Genomic DNA, 19,808 nt, shown 5'->3' on the forward strand with positions numbered 1-19,808 from the left:
AAGCCTTATTGTTTGAACAATGTTTAAAGCTATTTCTGCCTTTGCAGTTGACCCTTCAATCAGTAGGTTTTGTCAAAATACCAGCAATATCTGCAGTGTGGATAAAATAGGATCCTGCTTGTTAATAAGCTTTTCTTCTATTTGATCTTAGTTTAAGAGACTATGGGTCTCCTAGGGTCTCTCTCTGTCTCTCTCTGTGTGTAAATTGTCATAACAACCTTTTGTTTAAAGATTGAAAATATGCCATTCCCACCTTCCCTTCTTGTTGTTTTCCTTTTATTCTTTTGGCAATGCCTGTTTAGTATCCTTTAAAAAAGGAACAAATTTGAGTTTAATTGTTTCATTAATATAACCTCCTTGCTCTTGATAAGACCTAAGGTGAAAATATACCAAGCGGACACTATCACACTGTTGTAATTTGGTCAACCACTCGGGTACTATCAATATCCACCATTTCTACACACTCAATTTCCTCCCTGTTTTCAGGATTTTTCTTCTCTTTCCTTTTTTTCTTAGAGGGTGGCAGGAAAGTCAGTATCACAGGTAAAATGGCAAAGCAGTGAAAGAAGGTGACAAATGCTATTAAAAACAAGCACCTGAACAGTGTACAGGTCAGATTTGAAGGCACAGCTGCAAGAGGAATCAGACCAACAATATAGCAGAGGTAACTCTGTAAAATAGCTACCCCGTGCACTTCCAGGGAATTTTTTACCCATTTAGTTCTTGTGAAATCCTTGCCCAGAACAAATGTGGATAACAGTGGAGCACAATTGTCAATTGTATAATTAATTCCATAAATTAAGCAGAGCACAGAAATGCAGTCCAGTTCTACTTTCCATAATGTCATGAAACCTATCACTCCAAACTCCACGGACACAACTGTTAGAGTGATCCAGACATTAATCAGAGAATCTGCCACTAGGAATGCTGAGAAGAATAGCAGGAACAAAGCACTGATGCAGGAGTTGTGCAGGGGGGCTCCCAGAGAGGAGGCATATCGATCCATGTACACAAAGGATGGATTGAAGACGATGAACTTCACCTTGGAGGTGACAGAAAGTCTTCTCAGGGTTTCCAAGAGATTATAGAGTTCTTCTCTGTTTGTTTCCATGGTCTTGGCCACCAGAAACATTCTGGAGGCCACTACATCGACCTCATCATTGTACTTTTTAGAGAAGATGATGTCCTCTTGAAAATGTGAAAATTGGGGGGCTTTCAAGAAGGAATGCCTCAACATGTCTGTGAAATTTTTCTTAGGCAAGCCAGTGGATACATTGAGTTTCCGAAGGTAATTTAAATAGCTCTCAAACCAGGATATCCGCACAAACCCCTTGGTGTATTCTAGTACATCTTCTTGGACACTAGTGTTCCAGTATTCTATGGACTCATACATGTAAAACCCAATCACAGGACTGTAGTTGCTAAAGTACTTTTGCTGGGCAGTAGTGTACTCAATGGTTTGCGTTGCAGTTGCTACGATGTTACTGAGGTCTGACCCTTCACTGACCTGCAGATAGCCCATTAAGGCAAAGGAAATATAAATAAGGTAAAAGAGAACTACAAAAGGCTTGACATAGGTGTTGGTTATCCAGTCACAGTAATAGCGTTTGAGGAAACATACCAATAGGTGACTCTCGTAAGTGTTCGCTTCCTCGCCTTCAGTTGTGTCCTCACTGAATCTGGCTGTCAGGAGAAACCTGTACCATGCCGGCTTCTCTTGTAATACCTCAGGCTTTGGGACTTTTCTACAGAAGATACTATGCTGGTAATTGTTTTCTATGTAGCCAGTGAACACCAGGCTGGAACCATAAAACGAGAGTACATAGAGGTAGTTGAAGAAGATTGCAATACAGGAATTGCAGCAGAAAATCCTGGCTGCCTCAATGTTCGTGAAAGGGCTGGCCCCTATGCCAAAGGTGACCAAGTACATGGCAGTGGTGAGAGAAAAGGAGAGCATGGAGTCCGCATAGACTGCTGCAGTTCTCTCTTTAACATGTTGGTCTTCTCTAGTTTTCCTCCAGGAGGATAACATTTCAAAAGTCCCATATAATCCATGACCTGAGAGGGCAGAAAAAGACCACAGAGCAGAAGTTTAAAGAAATAATCTTTTTTTAAGAGGGAAACCAACTTGATCATGAGGGTTGACTGGGTCAAGGGAAATATAACCAGCCCTAGTGGTGACGGGTTTGTAAATGCCAATGATTTCTCCTATAGGAGATAGACCCATGTTTTGGTGAATGATAAATATTAATGGATAGTAAAGGGCAGCTAGAGGGGCAAAGATCTTCATGCTCCTTTCTGGCTTAAGAAAGCTGGATGAACTTTTGCCTATAGAAAGATGAGTAGACTTGTGCCTGTGTCTCTGGGGGGTTATATACATTGATAGCTTAGGGTTGTTGGTGCAGTTTGGTTGGTGGAACACTGCAGAGGAAATGTCTGGACACTCATTATTTTGCTTTCCATCTCCACAAGTTTGGCTGGGGGTCAGTACAGAGGAAGGCAGTGGGCAGAGAGTTCTGAGTTAATGTCCTGTCACCTTATTTAAAATTGGCCAAGTGGAGGACTTTAGTGAGAAAGAGGCAATGTATTTAATTTGAGTCTTGACAGGAAACTAAATCACAGCCTCTGGTGTTTTTTTTTTTTTTTGCTTCCCCAAATATCAGGGCAGGAAGCAATAAATCTGAGAAAGAAGGAAGCAGAATAAGTAGGCACAAGTTTGAGTGAAGAAGAAACATGGGAGAAAATACAGACGGAACAAGATTCATATGAACTCTTCTGGCTATTGATAAAAATTAGAATTCAGGATGAAGGTTGATGACTTGTATTTTGTCTTTAGGGATCTGTTTGACTAATTTTGATTGTCCATAGATGACATATCATAATGACTCTGCTTGCTGGCTTCCCTGCACTATTTGGCAGTGGCCTCTGTGGGAGAGCCAGGTCAGTAACCTCTTTCCTTAACTGCTTAGTGCCTTTGCCTCCCTGGTTAGTATTCCTGCAAAACTGGAATAGCAGAGGTATACTAAGTGCCCTTGTTCTGACTCCATTCTGCTGCCTGGGACCTCATCTAGCCCAACTTCCACTATCTCTTCTTGTAGGTGCTAGACACTTCGCCACTGTACCTTCCTGGGTTTTCAGGTGTCTGAAACATTGGAAAGCCCACCAAAGTGATCCATTGCAGCTTTCCATAACCCCTGTCTTGGCAATGGGATCAGCAGATCTAATTTTTTGCTTCCACGCTTTGGCATATTCAATCCCATTACAGAGGTTAATAAAATCTTTACCCTGTGGTACAATAGTCTTGTTTTTAAAAAGGTATTTAAAATCTCCAGCCAAGCATAATGCTGAATGAAGTGAGTCACTGTTATCTTGTGTGTACAATAACTAAGCACGTCTTCCCTCGTGCCCAGGCTGGTATTTATATTCTTATTGTGAAGTCCTGGCCTCAAACCCAAACGTCCATTTCATAGTAGTGATATAGGCCTGTTTCCTCAAAGGGATTTGGCATTTGTCTTAATTTACTAGGCATCGTTTTACAGCCACTTTTAGAGGTCAGGTCAAGACTGTCAATTTGATAACTAGCACCGTGGCCCCTATTAAATTGGAGGCACCTAAACTCCCCAGACACAAAGTAAAAAGTACACTCATTGACTGGCATCCTGGCATCCTGTTGTTAATTATGTTTTAGGTAGTTAACATCTAGTCTTGGGAGGGAAAACTATTAAATCTGTTTCCACTGTGTTCTCAATATAGACCAACTGACTTTTTATTAATAGTAACTGATCCCTTGACAATGAGAGTAAAAAGAGAATTAACGCCTCTGAGGCACTGGCACCCTGGGGAAACAATACTGACTATTTTGTCTGGGACCATGTAGACAAAGGAAACTTTGATGGGCAAATCACACTTTAAGGGGTCACTGTAAGTGGCAAATGAATTTTTTTACAGTATTTACTTGCCAGAAACAAAATATATATATAGTTTAAAACAGAGCTTTAGTACTGAGTCATTAAATACAGTAAGAAAATAAGGATACATATAGCAGAATTAGAATTAGTCATATAGTAGAATTTAAATTAAGTCTATTTTGCAGTCCTTTAAAAAATCAATGTGATGTTTTATAATGACATTATCTGACCCTTACTCTTGTTGGAAAACACAATAAGAATTCATTTTTTTTACCTTGTTGTTGAACAATCTTAAAAGCTAATTAAGAAAATAAATTCGAATTAACAGAGCTATTAGGTGACAAGAGTGAGGCTCCAGGGTCCAGAATGAAAATGATCAAACTCAAGGAAAGGTGGAAGTAGGCTGTTAGCTTGTTTCTTGAGTTCTGTTGCTGCATTTTAAATGCCTTGTCCTTCTATAGTTTGATCTTTTGTATCGAGTCCTGACTTTTTGCATATGTTCTTGGTTTGGGGGCAGTTCCAAACAGAATTCTAATTTTATTCTTAGGGGTTTTTGGAAATAATGCCTTTTTTTGGTCCTGTTGCTACAGGGGTGTGTGTGTGTGTGTGTGTGTGTGTGTGTGTGTGTGCAGACATTCATAGAGGCCAGAGAAGGCTCTGAGAAAGATCTGTTCTACCAGATCATTCAGCATTTGTTACTAGACCTCTTTGACCTTGCCTCCAAAGGCCTCAACCACCATTCCTGATAGGCCTGATTCTTGTTTCTCCAGCCACACCTCTCTAGCAGATGCCTATACCCTAAACCCCAAACTGGAGTTGTATGGTGTCTTATAAAAACCCTTTGGATTTCTGGGACAATTGCTGATGCCATAACTGGGCCTCCTTCCTGAAGCTTAGTCATTCAAGGGAGGAACGAGTGCCAACAATAGCTGTAGATGCCTCTCAGGGATTAACAGCCTGGAGTGCCTGGCTGGCACTAAACCCAGCTCACAGCTGGGTATTTATGCTAAAGAGGTCAGTCTGTTGCCCTAAACAGACCTCTGTTTCCTGGCCTGGACTCACTGGGAGACACATTCCACAAGCCATAGAACATGAGGAACACCCTGCCACCCCCCAAATTACAGCTGAATTCCCTTTGGTTTTGGCCTTCAAGGGTATCCTTTTAAATGCAGACTCCTCTGGGACAGTGGTCTACTGAAGCAGCTTCCTTCAGGTGTGGGAAATCGGACAGAGAATAGGAATGGGGAGGGAATGAAGAGGAAATGGTAAGGAGGAGAATTTCACAGAGACTAACTTCTTCATGATTTTTCCTCCAGCCAGCGCTGGCCTTATCTTTTACTGCCACTCCAGAAGCTAGGCCCATCAGAGCCAAGGAAAGGCAGAGAAGTAAGGTTTTCTTAGGTTCTGTTCCTCTCTACTTTCCTCTCTCAGCAGGTGGCTCCTTTCTTTAGTGTCACCATCATCCATTACTCTCCTAACTTTGGAGCTGGAGTCCAGCAAAGACTCTGAACCACATCTTACATCAGATACTGCATGTGGACTGAAGATATTTTTCAGAGGTTTGACTACTGTTTACTCCATTTTTAAAAAGTGCTTTAAAAGCACTTTTTATTGCTGTTTTCTTTGTGTGCTAGCTTAAAATTTTTTTCTATGAAGTATGAAAAAAATTCTATACGCTTCTCTATTAAGTCTGACCAAAGGGCCTATGTCACTGACAGAAAGCATCACTTTGGCAAGGGACAATTTCCCATCTCCAGGGTCCCAACTCTGTTCCCAAGGACTCCCAGGAAGGCAGAGCTTATGGGGGAGGAGTTACCTAGGTATGAAGTTTCAAAGAGATTCTGACCTTGGTGACCAGGGGCCCTACAGTGGTAATGGGAGTCATGGCTCATCATCAGAGGGGCAGGTCACAGCCTGAAACCTGGAAGTACAAGACTATCATAGTGAGGATGTCGGGAAACTCCACATCCTGACACTCACATTCCAAGGAACGTCCTGGATGATGAAACATCCAGGACATTCAGTCACAGTATAAGGTTGAAGAGTTGCCAAAGGGAACTGTTAAACAGTACATACTGATTCTATCAAATTTTGAAGATAAAGAGGCCTTTAAAGCATTTGCTTGTCTTTCAAATGCACATTCAAGATGTTTGTTTCCATTACACTGCATGTGTGTATTGTTACATGCATATGAACACATGCATATCGGTACACGTCAAGACACATATACATATACACACACAAACACACAGGTCCGAGTTCTAATTATTCATGAGTGAATGCTTTGAGGCAACACAGGCTTTTAGTCAGGGACTGGGTTAAGGACATTAGAGTGCTTCACCGATGTTCAGATACAATTTATACCAGGAGTATGATTTTAAAAAGGACATTGCTGTATTAATTTTATTAGCAGCAGATTTGGGGGTTGTTAGCTAGTAAAATCAAATCCTAAAGGATTTAGGCCAATAATTTTTCTTCTTTTGCAAAGAATTTTTACATCTGAATGTGTAGTTAACTTTCAGGCTTTGGAGCCAATGGAGAGGAAAAGCAGCACGGATGATAAATAACACTGATGGTGGAAAAAACTCAAGTGGCTGATCCTCCAGTCACATAGGGTGACTCTCAGGCACACTCACAGATTAAATCTCACTCTCACTCAGACCCTTTTCTGAGGCCTGACCAAAGCCTTCAGGGTTGTTTATAATTCAGTAAGGCAAGAATCCACTAACAAATAGTTGAAAGTTAACCTAACTTTACCCAGTAGATATGCCTCTGTAAAGTTGTAAAGTGAATCATATTTGCAATATTATAGGTGATTTGGTTTTTTTGTTGTTGTTTGTTTATGAATAATCATAGGCAAATTGATCTACTGTGTACATCTGGATTTTGTAAGTCTGATTTTTCTTCAGGTCCAGATTCTCCCACCTTCCCCAGTACACACAGCCATAAACAGAGGCTGGTTGATGCCTTCAGATACTATTCAAATTTTAATCCTTTCCACACTAGCAAGATTTGCTCATCCTGAATTCCTCAAAGTGAGGAATTGCTGAGAAGATGAAGAAGTGAAATGGGATGGTTTGCTGATGGATGATCTTTCAGTTTCAGTATAAAAACATTTAATATCATGAGTCAATGAAGCCATTTATAGCATGCCTGGGCAGTACCAAATTTCATAGATGGAAATAAAATTACTACATTCTTCTCGAAAATCCATAGAATATAATGCATGAGCAAAATCTGCTTAAAACATATTTTATTCTTAGATGAGCTTCACCAAGTAGCTCATGTTTATAAAATGCTTGTCTTTTGATGACATCCACATAAATTCATGATTTTGGAGTTTTTTGAGAATAAATTTAAAGTATATATATGTCTGGATTGAGTAACATCTATTTTCAGGGAGAAGTTCATTAAGTGGGTTATATTTACACTTTGCCAGTTATAAACATTTACTTTCTAAGCTGAATTGTTTGGTTTATCACAGCCTGTTTTGTCTCACAGTTAAGAGTAAGAGTAAAGGTGTACTCTGCTCAAGTAAAGACAGATGTTCACATCAGGGGGAATACACATATCTTATTTTTTGTACTAGAGCATTGTCACATTTTGATAATTTTAATCACAGCATTGGGTTTTAACCTTAGAAATGATTTTTCTTCACTAGATAGCTGCAAAAACCCCCCCTAGAAATGAATTTGCTAATAGCTCTTCCTTGTTTAAAGATAAGGTAGTTAGATATTGTGTGTACACGCACTATGTAAAACCAGTGTATATAAATGTGGCCCATAATATATGCTATGGTCGTTGTATATCTTTTCATATAGAAAACAGATGTAATATATAAATATATGTATATGTGGCATATCCTGTTCAAACATTTTATATGTTTACATATAAAATGTTTGAATATACAGTATATTGTATATAAGGAGAAATAGCATTTAAACATTCAAACAATATATATTACATAATATATGTTATAAACACATTGCATATATTATGAAATATGTTTGCATAATATATGTATTATATGCATACATATAAATACATAACATGGGCTTATGACATATATTACATGTGATATATAATATAGCTAGTGTGATATATATAAATATTATGCACACATATTATATACATACATACACATACACACATGAGATGGATAGTAGGCTAATGTGAAATTATTTTCCTGATGAGCACAGAAATGTTAGTGCTGCTATAGCAAAGAAGCGGTTATAGAATTCCTCTCTTGGGCTCCATCTGTCTACATTTGGTTCTTGACTGACAAAGTAACCTTGGTGAAATGCAGGGTTTCCTTGACAATGATTTTGAATCTGCTTGGGTTGTGAGGTCCTGTAGACCCATCTGGTTAAGAATTGCCTAGCTGTGACTTTCTGAGATTCTAACCCAAATGTAGATACTAGGTGTTTCTCCTCATGTTCTGTTTTTAACTCAGTGTCCTGATGTTGTTTCCTGCTACCTGACCTTTATGGGGTCTGCTACTCCTCCATTCCTTAGATAGACCACCCAGAGGAAAGCTAGGGGTCCTGAGTCAAAGACAAAGCCTCTGCCTGAGGTCTGCCTTTCTGGACCTGCATCCTCAGTCCTGTTCTTGTTTTACTTTATGGTTAAGAATAGAACAGTAGAACTTGCTTTGTTCCATCTTCCCAAATCTATTTATCTCTACCTATTTATCTCCACCATAGTATGATTGATGAAGCATAAAAATAAAAGGCTGAAAACTAATCAAAAAACTAGATTATACAATCTCCTTGTAAATTAGTCCCATAATGACCATGGGGCATTACAAAAAAAAAGATATTCAAGAAACAAACTTTGAAAATATTATAAAATAAAATATCTCTTATTTTAAATCAGATATACCAAAAATGTGAACAAAACCCCCTTATAAACCAGTTTTTTCCTAGAAACTACTGAACCTATTACTGATTTATATCTAAGCAGAGTATTTTCACAGGACTCTAATATACTTCTACCCCATCAGGCAGTTTGTCATATTGTTGCAAGGAATGGATTTTTACAATAATATTTTAGGTCAAACCATACAAAATTACCATTTTTGTAGTTCAAAAATAGCCAGATATTGGTACCAATTTTATAGGTCAAAAATGGTTAGATATTGGCAATTTCATATGGTTTAAACTTTATTATTACCTGGGTGATTTTTCCCCCATGTTCTCACGACTTTAGGAATATATCAGAATACTCATCAGGAAAGCAAAACCTTTCAGGTTTGCTTAAGTTTAGAGCAAAAATAATTAAGAGTTCCAGTTTTCCAGTTGAAACTAAATTTCTTGCACCAAGAATTTTTGCCCCCCCCTTTATAAGTTCCATATACTGCATCATATTTCAAGTGGAATCATATGAGAATAAATTCTTGAAGAACTGAACTCAGTCTCTCTCCTGGTTTCAGCTAAATACAGATAGTCTTAGAATATACAGCTGAAAGCAGCCAAATTTCCCTGGTATTATTCTCTTCTTAACAGTAATCCACATTCTTTTTTTCCTTTCATATCCTTGTCTCTGAGTGGCCTGGGTGGATAATTCAACAGGTAGAAAGAGGGCACCCTGGACCTGACATTTGACCTCAAAATCCCAAACATTTAAAAAAAGGGCTTGAAGAGTATTTATTATCTCAGCCAATCTCCAGGGCTCTTGTATCTTGATAAATGCAAAGTTACCCTTATAAATCAGATTACCAAGTAGAAACTAATAATATTGAAACTATCTTTCACCATGACTTCAGCCCTCCCTTTTTAGCTGTATATGATGTACATGAAGCAACAAACTTTCCAGATACAGAAGGAAGAAAACCTTCCTTCTGTTCCTTTCTATATTCTCTAACATTCCATCCCTTTCCTGATTTGTGTCTGTCTGATCAGCAGAGCTGTGGAAATACTAAGACTGTAAGGAGAGCTTGCACATATAAAACCTATGCCAATTTCTTAAATAATACCCAACTAGAAATCAATGGCATAAATCCTCATCCTTTAAGGAAACTCCATAACAGATTAAAATGGTGAGTATCATATGTTTACAAATGGTAATTCAAGTACTTCACTACTTGATAGCAATGTAGTTTGGAAAGAAAGGACATTATTTTATGCATGATAAAGGGGTATATAGCAAATAAACTCTTCTCCAAATTATAGTAACTAAAAAATGTCAATGAGCATTTTTAATAGTGTAGACCTTTTAGGATTTCAGCTCTAAATAAACCGATCTGACTCATCTGGACAGAGGTTTTGGCAGAAGTGGGATCGTCTAATATGCACAACACTGATTAAAAACATTCTAAATCATGATGTATCTATGCTTACATCATTGCCAAAATGATTCATCTGTGTAGGATATATTCTTGCTGCCAGAGATGTCACGTATCGTCTTGGCTAGAAACACACAGTCACATCCCATTATGGTGAACTCTTAGAGTTTATCCAAATTCTTTCCTCTTCTGGAATTTTGTCAGGTTAATACCGCTTGACACATGTGGTCTTAAAATTTTCCATTCTAAATCTGCCATTTTGGCATTTGGCTGAATCTGGCCTTATGTGACCAGAATCACACTGCCCATGTTTAGTTTGTTGAGTTTTAAATCTATAATGTTTATCACATTATAGACCTATTGACAGCCAAGGAAATGTCTGCAGTTGAGACTCTAAGATAATTTTCCTTCTAAATGAAGGCTATATATATTTTTATTTGATTTGATATTGTATTTATATAACATACTAAATCAAGTAATTTTGCTTAAATCTGCTTAGGTTAAGTGTAGCCATTTTATGTTATAGACAGGCAAATTTAAATACTGGACAAACAGTTTATTGACCCAGTGCAAAACCATTAGCATGGCATTTCTTCTTGGTCATTTGAAATATTTATTGGCATTTTAGAACTGGTCATCAAAAAACCAGAATTAAACATTGACCTTGAATGCATCATTTGTGAACCTGTTGTTGCTTATATTTCATTTCACAATCAAACTCTAAAGAATGAAGAGTTTATCTGAGAAATACAGAAGGGCAACCATCCTAAATCCAGGCACTGTTAGCTTTATGAGCATATAAGCACCCATTACATCGTGCAAATTATTTTTTGCAAATGGGCCTTAGCTACTAAAACATATAGCTTCCTTTCATGTTGTGACTAAGTAATTTGAGAACTCTTTGGGCTGAAAGTATAAAGGTTGCACACTGATTGTCAGCAGGGAAAACTGCTGTCAAATCAATGCATGTAGCATTCCTCACAAATTGCAAACAAGGGCGTATTGGGCACCTGTGGTGCCTGGTCTCTTTCACTGCGAATGCCAGATTTTTCTGAATTGAACTCTGACGTAAAGTTCAGTGATACCCAGTCCCTGTGGAGTTATGGCACTACTATTTCTGGATTTGTTTTTAAAAGACACTCTCCTGCTAACAGCATCTTTTCATCCTGCTATCTCTTACCTCCTTCTCTACATCAATAAGATCTGCCATAGTCTTTTTTTTTTTTTTTTTTTTGAGACAGAGTCTCACTCTGTTGCCCAGGCTAGAGTGAGTGCCGTGGCGTCAGCCTAGCTCACAGCAACCTCAAACTCCTGAGCTCAAGCGATCCTCCTGTCTCAGCCTCCCGAGTAGCTGGGACTACAGGCATGCACCACCATGCCCGGATAATTTTTCTATATATATTTTAACTGTCCATATAATTTCTTTCTATTTTTTGGTAGAGATGGGGTCTCGCTCTTGCTCAGGCTGGTCTCGAACTCCTGAGCTCAAACGATCCGCCCACCTCGGCCTCCCAGAGTGCTAGGATTACAGGCGTGAGCCACCACGCCCGGCCTCATAGTCTTTTTGTGTTGACTTTGACTTACAATATTTAAAACTTCTTTAAAGGGTACAAAAAAGTTTTAAATACTGTATTTAATAAAATTAATTTTAAGAAGTTTTGAATATTGTAATTTCATTGTACTTAGTATAATTAATTTTTAAGAAGTTTTATGTATTCTAATGTGCTTTGGGCTCACTGGTAACAACCTGGCATGTCATAAAACCAGCACCGATCGTCCTTTCTCTAGCTCCGACATCCTTTTTTCTCACCTTAACAACCTTACTATCTCCCTTCAGTTCCCCACCCTTTTCTTATTCATGTTTGTCTTCCTGCTGCAAAAGCGGCAACAAAAAAAATCACTGTATTTTGAAAATTGAAAGCTAAAAAAACCCTCAAAAAATCCCCAAAACACTCAAGCATGTGACTAATCATGGGCAAAACATCTTAAATTACACTTTGACTCAAACCTTTTTGGAAGCTACTAATACTCAGTCCTACTCACTCTTCAAGGAACCACCTTGTATTCCACAATCAACCCCCATGGTCCTGAGGTTATTTTAAAGAGGCCAGTTATGCTGCTTTTTTAACAGGCTGGATTCAGGAGGAAATACATCAGGCTCCTTCTCTGTTGTTTTCAGTAGTGACAAGTAAACTGACTGAGCAAATTCTCAGGCTGCTCAGTCTCCCCACAGTGCCTAACTTTTCACAAAAGCTACTAGTTATATGTTTATTGACTAGGTCTCAATTCCCACAGGCCACAGAACATCGAGGGCAGTATGTAATTCTGTGGCCTTACAGCCCCACCAGCCCTGCTTGTTATCATTTAACTGTAACAGAGCTGAGATTTCCTGAGGAAATTCTTGTCTTTTCTACTACTCGAAAAGAGGGCATAAGGCATACTAATGAACTCAACCATGGTTATTTCTCAGTCAAAGAAAAATGCCACTTCATTTGTCATATTAGTATCTGATTCCAAATGACATTTTATTTTTGCTAAAGGAATTGATGAGAAGTTGCCACAGAAAAAGGAGAAAGCTAACTGCTTGAATACTTGGCCCACAGAAACCCTGCCATCAGGCTTGCTGGGCATGCCATCTTGGATACCAGATGGACAGAGCAACCGATGTTATGACCACTATGGCTTTGTTTTGACCATTATCTCTATCAGGGAATTCCTGCAGCCCCCCAGAGTGAATACACTGGAAGCATACTGTAACTGTCACTATCATTTTAAAATATTCTTCTGAGTTCATAGGAAGAACAGGGAAAAAGTTACCTTCCTACTGATGTCTCACATGTTACTTTCAAAGTTCTTGTACATTTATCATGTCCTTTTGTGTGATGTTCACATCCACTCTCTTCATAAGGTGGGGAAACTGAGAGTAGGAGACACCATTAGTGCCCAATCCATGTGCCCTTTCATTCACCATTCTTGAACTCATTGAAGACTTACTACTACAGAGTCACCTGAGGCCTTTCTCTGGCTGCAAGAGTAGGCTCAGACTTCTCTGGGAAGTGCTGGGGAGTTAACTACCCTGGGGAGTAGCCCTCAATGAATCACAGGGTTTCTGGGTAAATAGCCCAGCTTCCTCACCCCTCAGGGAGGACCTCTCTGAAGTGTGTTTCACAGTGTCTCCCAAAGGTTCCCAGTGGGATTGATCCACAGGTGTCCACAGCAAGGACCTGTTCATGAACATACCCTGAACTGTCCACCTTCCTGTCTCACTTCCTCACTCCCATGCTGGTGATTTCAGGGCTCACCTCACAAATAAACTACTTGTATCCAAATCCTTGTCTCAGGGTCTACTTCTGGGGAAGCTGAACCTAAGACCCTGGGGCACAGAGAAGATTAATATCTGCTAAATACCACACAGCTACTTAATGGAAAACGAGGGCTGGAACCCAGGACTTTGGATTTCTGGTACATTTAGCAGATTAGGTTGCCTCTTGGTGATGACCAGCACTTTACAGAATTGGTTGCAGGACTTCTTGGCAAAATGAGGACACTATAAATGAAACAAAATTGTTAGATGGCTAGTCTTGGCCTTTTAGGAACACAGCACCACCAGCAGGAGGAAACAGAAAAAGAAAGGGTAGTAATTACCTAGCATGATGAAAGGGACTCCCAGGAAGGTAGAATTATATTTCCCACCAGTAAGATTGATGATCCCAGCTGCAGTGAGAGTGGCCAGGCTTATGGTCACCAACCCGAGCAGACCTAGCCAGGGTTTGCTGCGGACGCAGTCCTGCATAGAGCAGCAGAGGATGGCCATAGTGACCACCAGGATCAGGCTGGTGACCAGGTAACGTTCTGACACACGGCTGGTCTTCTGGAAATCTTCCCTCAGTGATGAGGACGTGTAAGGGTACATTTTGACTTTGCTGTTGGATTTCTGGAACAGTCTGACAGTGTCGCAGAAGCTGGACTCCCACCTCTCAGCCACCATGTCATTGAGACTGTTGATTGACTGCAGGTAGTAGGTGAGCTGGATGGCCTCTGCAGATTTCACCCGGTCCTTGCTGTGCACGGTGACACCCCCAAGCTGATGCCCATTGTACACGGCCCTCCCATCCTTTAAGTGAGTGATTGGGTATGTGATAGCAAAATTGGTCCGATTGGTGGCCCGAGCATTCTTTAGCTCTTCCAGGACATGCACTATGTCATCCACGATGCAAGTCTTATCATTATTCAGGATACATATGTGGGCAAACGTGTAATTAAAACCAGGCCTTGGAACCTGGATCTTGGTCACAGCAGCATGCAACTGTGGGGAAAAAATGACAGTGTTTATTACCAAAAATTAGATGTTAATAAGACAGACATTAGCTCTGTGGGTTTGAATATTTCTGTTTTTTGTTTTTTGAGGGGGGAGTCATTCATTCCATCTCTAAGCTAAAGAGTTCAAATTAAATGTTATAACCTTAGAACAGAAATAGGTAGTAGGGATGCAAAACACACACTTGACCAGTGGCTCTCACAGTGTGTCCCCTAAACCAGCAGCATCAGCACAACCTGGGAGCTTGTCAGAAATGAAAATACTTGAGGGGGAGGGTGGAGCCTAGGAAACTGGGTTTTCACAAGTCCTCCAGGGAATTCTGATGCAGCTAAAGTTTGAGAAGTGCTACATTAAAGCACCAGCATTATTTCCACATGGTCTTTATTTGCGACCCAATTGGTCTATAATGTTTGGAAATCTTATATAGGTCCCCTGTTCAGTCTCCCTCTTGAAAATGTAATGTAAAAAGTGAACTAAGGTACAATTCCGAATGCAGAAGTCTTCTGCAGGTCCATCCTTTGCTGCTGATTTGCAGGGCAGCTAAATGATCTTCTCATCCAATTCAATCACTCTCTACCTTAAAAGACAAGAGGTTCACCTCGAGGGTCCTTGTATTCCTTGGTTTTCTTTGTCTGCATAGTAGGAAGGAAGAGAGCTGTAACTGTAAGAGCCTGGCTGGGATACATGGGAATCATGCAAAATGAGAACAATAGGATTTATTCTACATGTTGCCCCATGTTGAATTTGCTTTGCCCATGTACCATATACCTGCCATCAAAGTGCACATGAGAATACAAGCACTAATTTAACTGCCCCTACTACATGCCAGACACAGTTCTAGACCCTTTATACAGATTAACTCATTTAATCCTTACAAGAAATTAAGACATAGGTACAAATGCTAGCCTCATTTTACAGATGAGGAAATTGAGACAAAAAAGCCAAGTCACTTGCCCAAGGTCACACACATGGTAAGAGGCACAGCTGGGCTATCCCAGGCAGTCTGGCTCCAGAACCTGTGCTCTTAGCCCCTCACCATGCACCTCTAGGTTGGCAGTGCCAGTAGCTGAATGAAGGTTCTTGCCAGCAACTAATTCCTGAATTTGTGCTTTTACTACCCCACCCCTAAAAAAATCACAAGTAGGAATATGTGTAATCTATTATCTAAGATAAGAAAACAAGGCAATGTAGGGGGGAAGTAAGTGACTTAAATGAGCTACTGCCATGTGTCAGGGCTTCACACCTTAAGTTCTCTAAACAGTTCATTTTACAGATGAGACAACTGAGGCCTGGGGAGGGCATGCAGTTGGGTGATGAGGCTAATCGCTGTCTTTTCTTTAATGGCATTGTGTTACTGTTTCAGTGGTAGCTACACAGGTCCCTAATTTAATTGTTTCAACTAGCCAGCTGCTTGTCCTCGTGGTGGCTTTGCCTTCTCTGTGTAAAATGTGTCCAGTCTGGAAAATGAGGCCAGTGGCAGACATATAGTTGAGTGTTAAGTAAATGAGTGTATCTAGGACTGTGCCTAGCACTGTGTGGGCTCTCCCAAAAGCACAGATAGCCATTTTGCATGTCTGATGAATGAAGAACATTTCATTTGTAAAGAAAATAGAATTTAACATACACAGAGTAGCCATACTGTAGCTGTGCCATTGCAAATCATAATCTTCTGAGAGTCTCCGTGACCCTGATAAATTTTCTCAGATTTCTGTTCTAGATAGATTATTTGTTAAGACATTTTGCTGTGCACGTGCCTGGGTGAGTGAGATATTATGCTTTTGAAAAAATGTCTGAGGGGCACTGGCAGTCAAAGTTTTTTTGTTAGCACAGAGCATGAGTTGTTAATCCTGATTTTCAGTGCCTCTTTCCCCTACATCTCTTCATGGGTACCAACATTCAGGTTCATAAAACATTTTATTATATTATGTTTGGCTGAAATATTTGGGGTTCTTTCATATATATTAATACATAGCTACACACACAGGGATACCTAAGGGGCTATTTTCACAACCCTAAACATATGCTAATTGCTTGTTTTGATGCTTTGGGGACTAATGGTGAGCAAAATGTCTTCAATGGTTTTAAGCTGTAAAAGTGTGTTTTTATCCATTCTTCTCTAAGCATGGCCCAGTGAATTTTGGTTAAAAGAACTCCTAACTAAAAAAAAATTTGCAAAATGTAAAAGGTTATTTTGGACAAGAGAAGAACTAAGGAATTTAAAGACAAGAGAGTTTTGATAAGATATGAAAGAAAGACTTTGGGGAAAGATTCAAAAGAGGCTAGAAAAGGAGTGGTATTGAAAGCATGCATATGTATAATATTTAGTGCATTGTTTGTTCCCATGAGCAGTATAATAAATCTTCCTTAGAGTGATTACTAAATATGTCAAGTGAAAAAGATTGCCAAATAAGATGGTGTTAAGCCACAGGGCTGAACCCAATTATAGCAAGGGGATATTTTCCATCCATTCTCTAAGTTGACCATGCCCTGCTGGGTGGGGAGTTGTAAACTATTTAGTGATCTGCCAACTCTGCAGATCTACTGCTATGACCCCTGAGACCATACATTGAAGAAAGCAGACACCATGTTAACCCCTGTACCACCAGACCATAGGAAAATGAGAATCTTACTGAAGTCTGAGAGGGAAGGTTTCTTAACTCAGCACCAGAGCTGCTGTAGGATGCAGCTGCCTTGACTTTCTGATGGAGTGGTGGGCAGAACATGTGTCACTCTTGCTTCTGAGTGGCAGGTTGATACAGAGTGACAAAGCAGCCAGAGAGGGGGTGTTGGCTGAGGCCACCCACCTGGCAGGGGGAGTCTGTGGGATTCTACCATGGGATAAGAGGTGAAAGGGTAATAAGAGGAATGGGAAAGGAGAGTTAAGACGGACTCCCTTCTATGACTTCTGAGATAGCTCAGTTCTGATTTTTGGTTCTTATGACTACACATCAAGTACATACACAGTCTACTCTTGGATATCCATGAAGTCATGGGCAGACAAACTACACATGCCACCAGAACATCTACCCATATAGGGTTTTAGAATGCCCTGACTTTCCTAAAGGAGCCCCACTCAGGACAGAAACATTAGCAGATGTTCTAAACCATGGTACCAGATATATTCACAGGGGGGAAAGGAAGCCAGAGATCAAAGCTATGCTTCAGATAATACACAAAATGGACAACCACAATCCACACAAGCTTAATATCGAACTAGGTAAGAGACTCTCTTCTCAGAAAAGGAAGGGAAAATGACACAAAGTAATAGCCCTCACCCTTGATGCGGTCTCAATCTGTCATGTGAATCAACATATAATCCATGTTTCTATCACTATGTATAGATTCTAGATGATTCACTCAACACACATTCAACAAGTACTCATCAAATCCCCTGTGTTGCCAATAATAGGATAATTTCTCTGAATTTAGTGTGCTTGCACTCTTGCATGGAAAAATCACATGAGATACAATGTCCAAAACAAAGGAAATATCCTAACAGTAAACAATGCCAAGCACTTTGTGCTAGTAAATCCCAATCCAATGTCAATTCTGATCAGAACATTTTTGATTATTATTGTATTTGCTGTGAAAGAGGCCAGACTGAACGTTAAATTGAGATTCATGCTAAAGCTCTGAACATATCATTTAAATTATTAGCTGCTTTGCTCTCATCACCCTTCAGGTTAAGAACGATAATGATAATAGTAGTACTTTTCTGTACAGTTTAAAAAAATTATTCAATGCAAAGATTCTATGAAAATGGTTAAATGATTATCCTCAATTTACAGCTGGTGCAACTGAGGCCTAAAGAATTTCAATCACTCACCTAAGACGACCGAGTTTAAAAGGCAGATGCAGGATTCTAAATTAGGTCTTACTCCACAGCAGGACACTTACCCTGGACCAACACAAATTCAGCAGTGAAGATGTAGAGAATTTAGAGAAGAAGAGTCAGCCCGCCTGGTTCAAATAACTAGTGGTGGATATGACCAAGCCGTGGAATGGTCGGTCACACGTAGAAATGTGGAGTCCGATAAGAGAGACCAGAAATAATCCAAACAGCCAAACCACATCTCCAGATGGCAATATTATATGGCAATATTAATAGGTAATGAAGGGGATGGGTTTTGAGTTTATTGATTTTTCTTAATCACCATCCAGCCTCTGAAATTACTAAATAAAACATTTCAAAGACAGGCTTATTAAGAAAAAAGGCCATGAACACAACGAATCCAGTAATAAGAAGTTGTGGCTTCCAGTGTGGCTTCTGCTACTTACCTTAGAAGTGTCAGAGACCTTAGGAATGTCACTCTTCTTCTTTAGGTCTGAGACTTCAGGTCTCAGATTTATCAGGAAGAAAAGGGTATTGATCTAGCTAATCTTTAAGGACAAACCCTTCCAGTTCTAACACTACATAATTCTAAGATGAATGACATTCACAAACTATGCAGATACTGGGTGAGAAAGTTAACTTTATAAATACCAGTTTGAGATTTTATTACAGCTGCTTGAGGTATGCTTTTTCAAAACATTGACGTTCTTTTTAGGACAATGACAGACCTGATAGTAGATGAAACCCAGAAGGAAAATAGGGTAAAGAAAATAGGTTTCCTGAAAAAAACAAAACAAAACAAAACAAACAAACAAAAAAAAAGATTCCCTTCTTTGAGTGATTTCTCGTTCTGGGGAGGCACTGGCTCTTATAATCCCCTTCTGCCAGAGCCTGGGACAAAGCCAGTATGGGCTGCCGGTCACGACAGGCCAGAGTCTAATTTCCTCTCTGCCTCTCCTTGGCACACTCAGATCTTCCTCAGAAGACAGCAGGGACACCTTGTAGAGGAGAGTACAGAAGGGATCTGGGAGGAGGAAGTATCTGCTCCTGAGTGGTGACTAACATAGGAAAAATACCTGTGGGTTTAGAGGATCTTATACAATACCTTTCAGCTCTTTTGTATTTGTTTCTTGTTGAAAAGAGAAGAGGGAAGGCAGGATGGCCACTCTGCCCATGCAGGGCAATTAATACGCTCTGGGAACAGCCTCAAGTAGTCCCCAGGAATCTCATGTGCTAGGGAAGACTCGGAGAAGGTGTGGGTTCCCCAGGTTCCAGCAGGATGGAGCTCCAGTCACCTCTAGTGGGAGTTAGCCTGATGATCCCCCCTTTATGGGCTGCCTTCCCTTCCTTGTCTCACATTCCCACCCCCGCTTCTGCTACTCCCAAAGAAGCTGCATACATTTTAAAAATGCAAAAAAGGAGACTGTGGTTTGCCTTCCTAACCTATATCATTTGCCCCCAAATATT

General features: G+C 39.9%; 1 protein-coding gene across 1 annotated transcript in view; it reads right to left on the reverse strand.

Moving 5' to 3' along the window:
- Positions 1–403: 403 nt before the first annotated feature.
- Positions 404–19,808, reverse strand: part of PTCHD1 (patched domain containing 1) — a 50,872-nt gene continuing 31,467 nt past the window's right edge. Inside the window, exons 2-3 of the mRNA XM_069463903.1 lie at positions 13,837–14,497; positions 404–2,058 (exon numbers count right to left, since the gene is read on the reverse strand). Coding sequence (XP_069320004.1) covers positions 404–2,058; positions 13,837–14,497 — 2,316 coding nt within the window. The remainder of the gene's footprint in view (positions 2,059–13,836; positions 14,498–19,808) is intronic.

This window comes from Eulemur rufifrons, chromosome 30, assembly GCF_041146395.1.
Source record: "Eulemur rufifrons isolate Redbay chromosome 30, OSU_ERuf_1, whole genome shotgun sequence".
In the NCBI taxonomy this organism is placed as follows: Eukaryota; Metazoa; Chordata; class Mammalia; order Primates; family Lemuridae; genus Eulemur; species Eulemur rufifrons.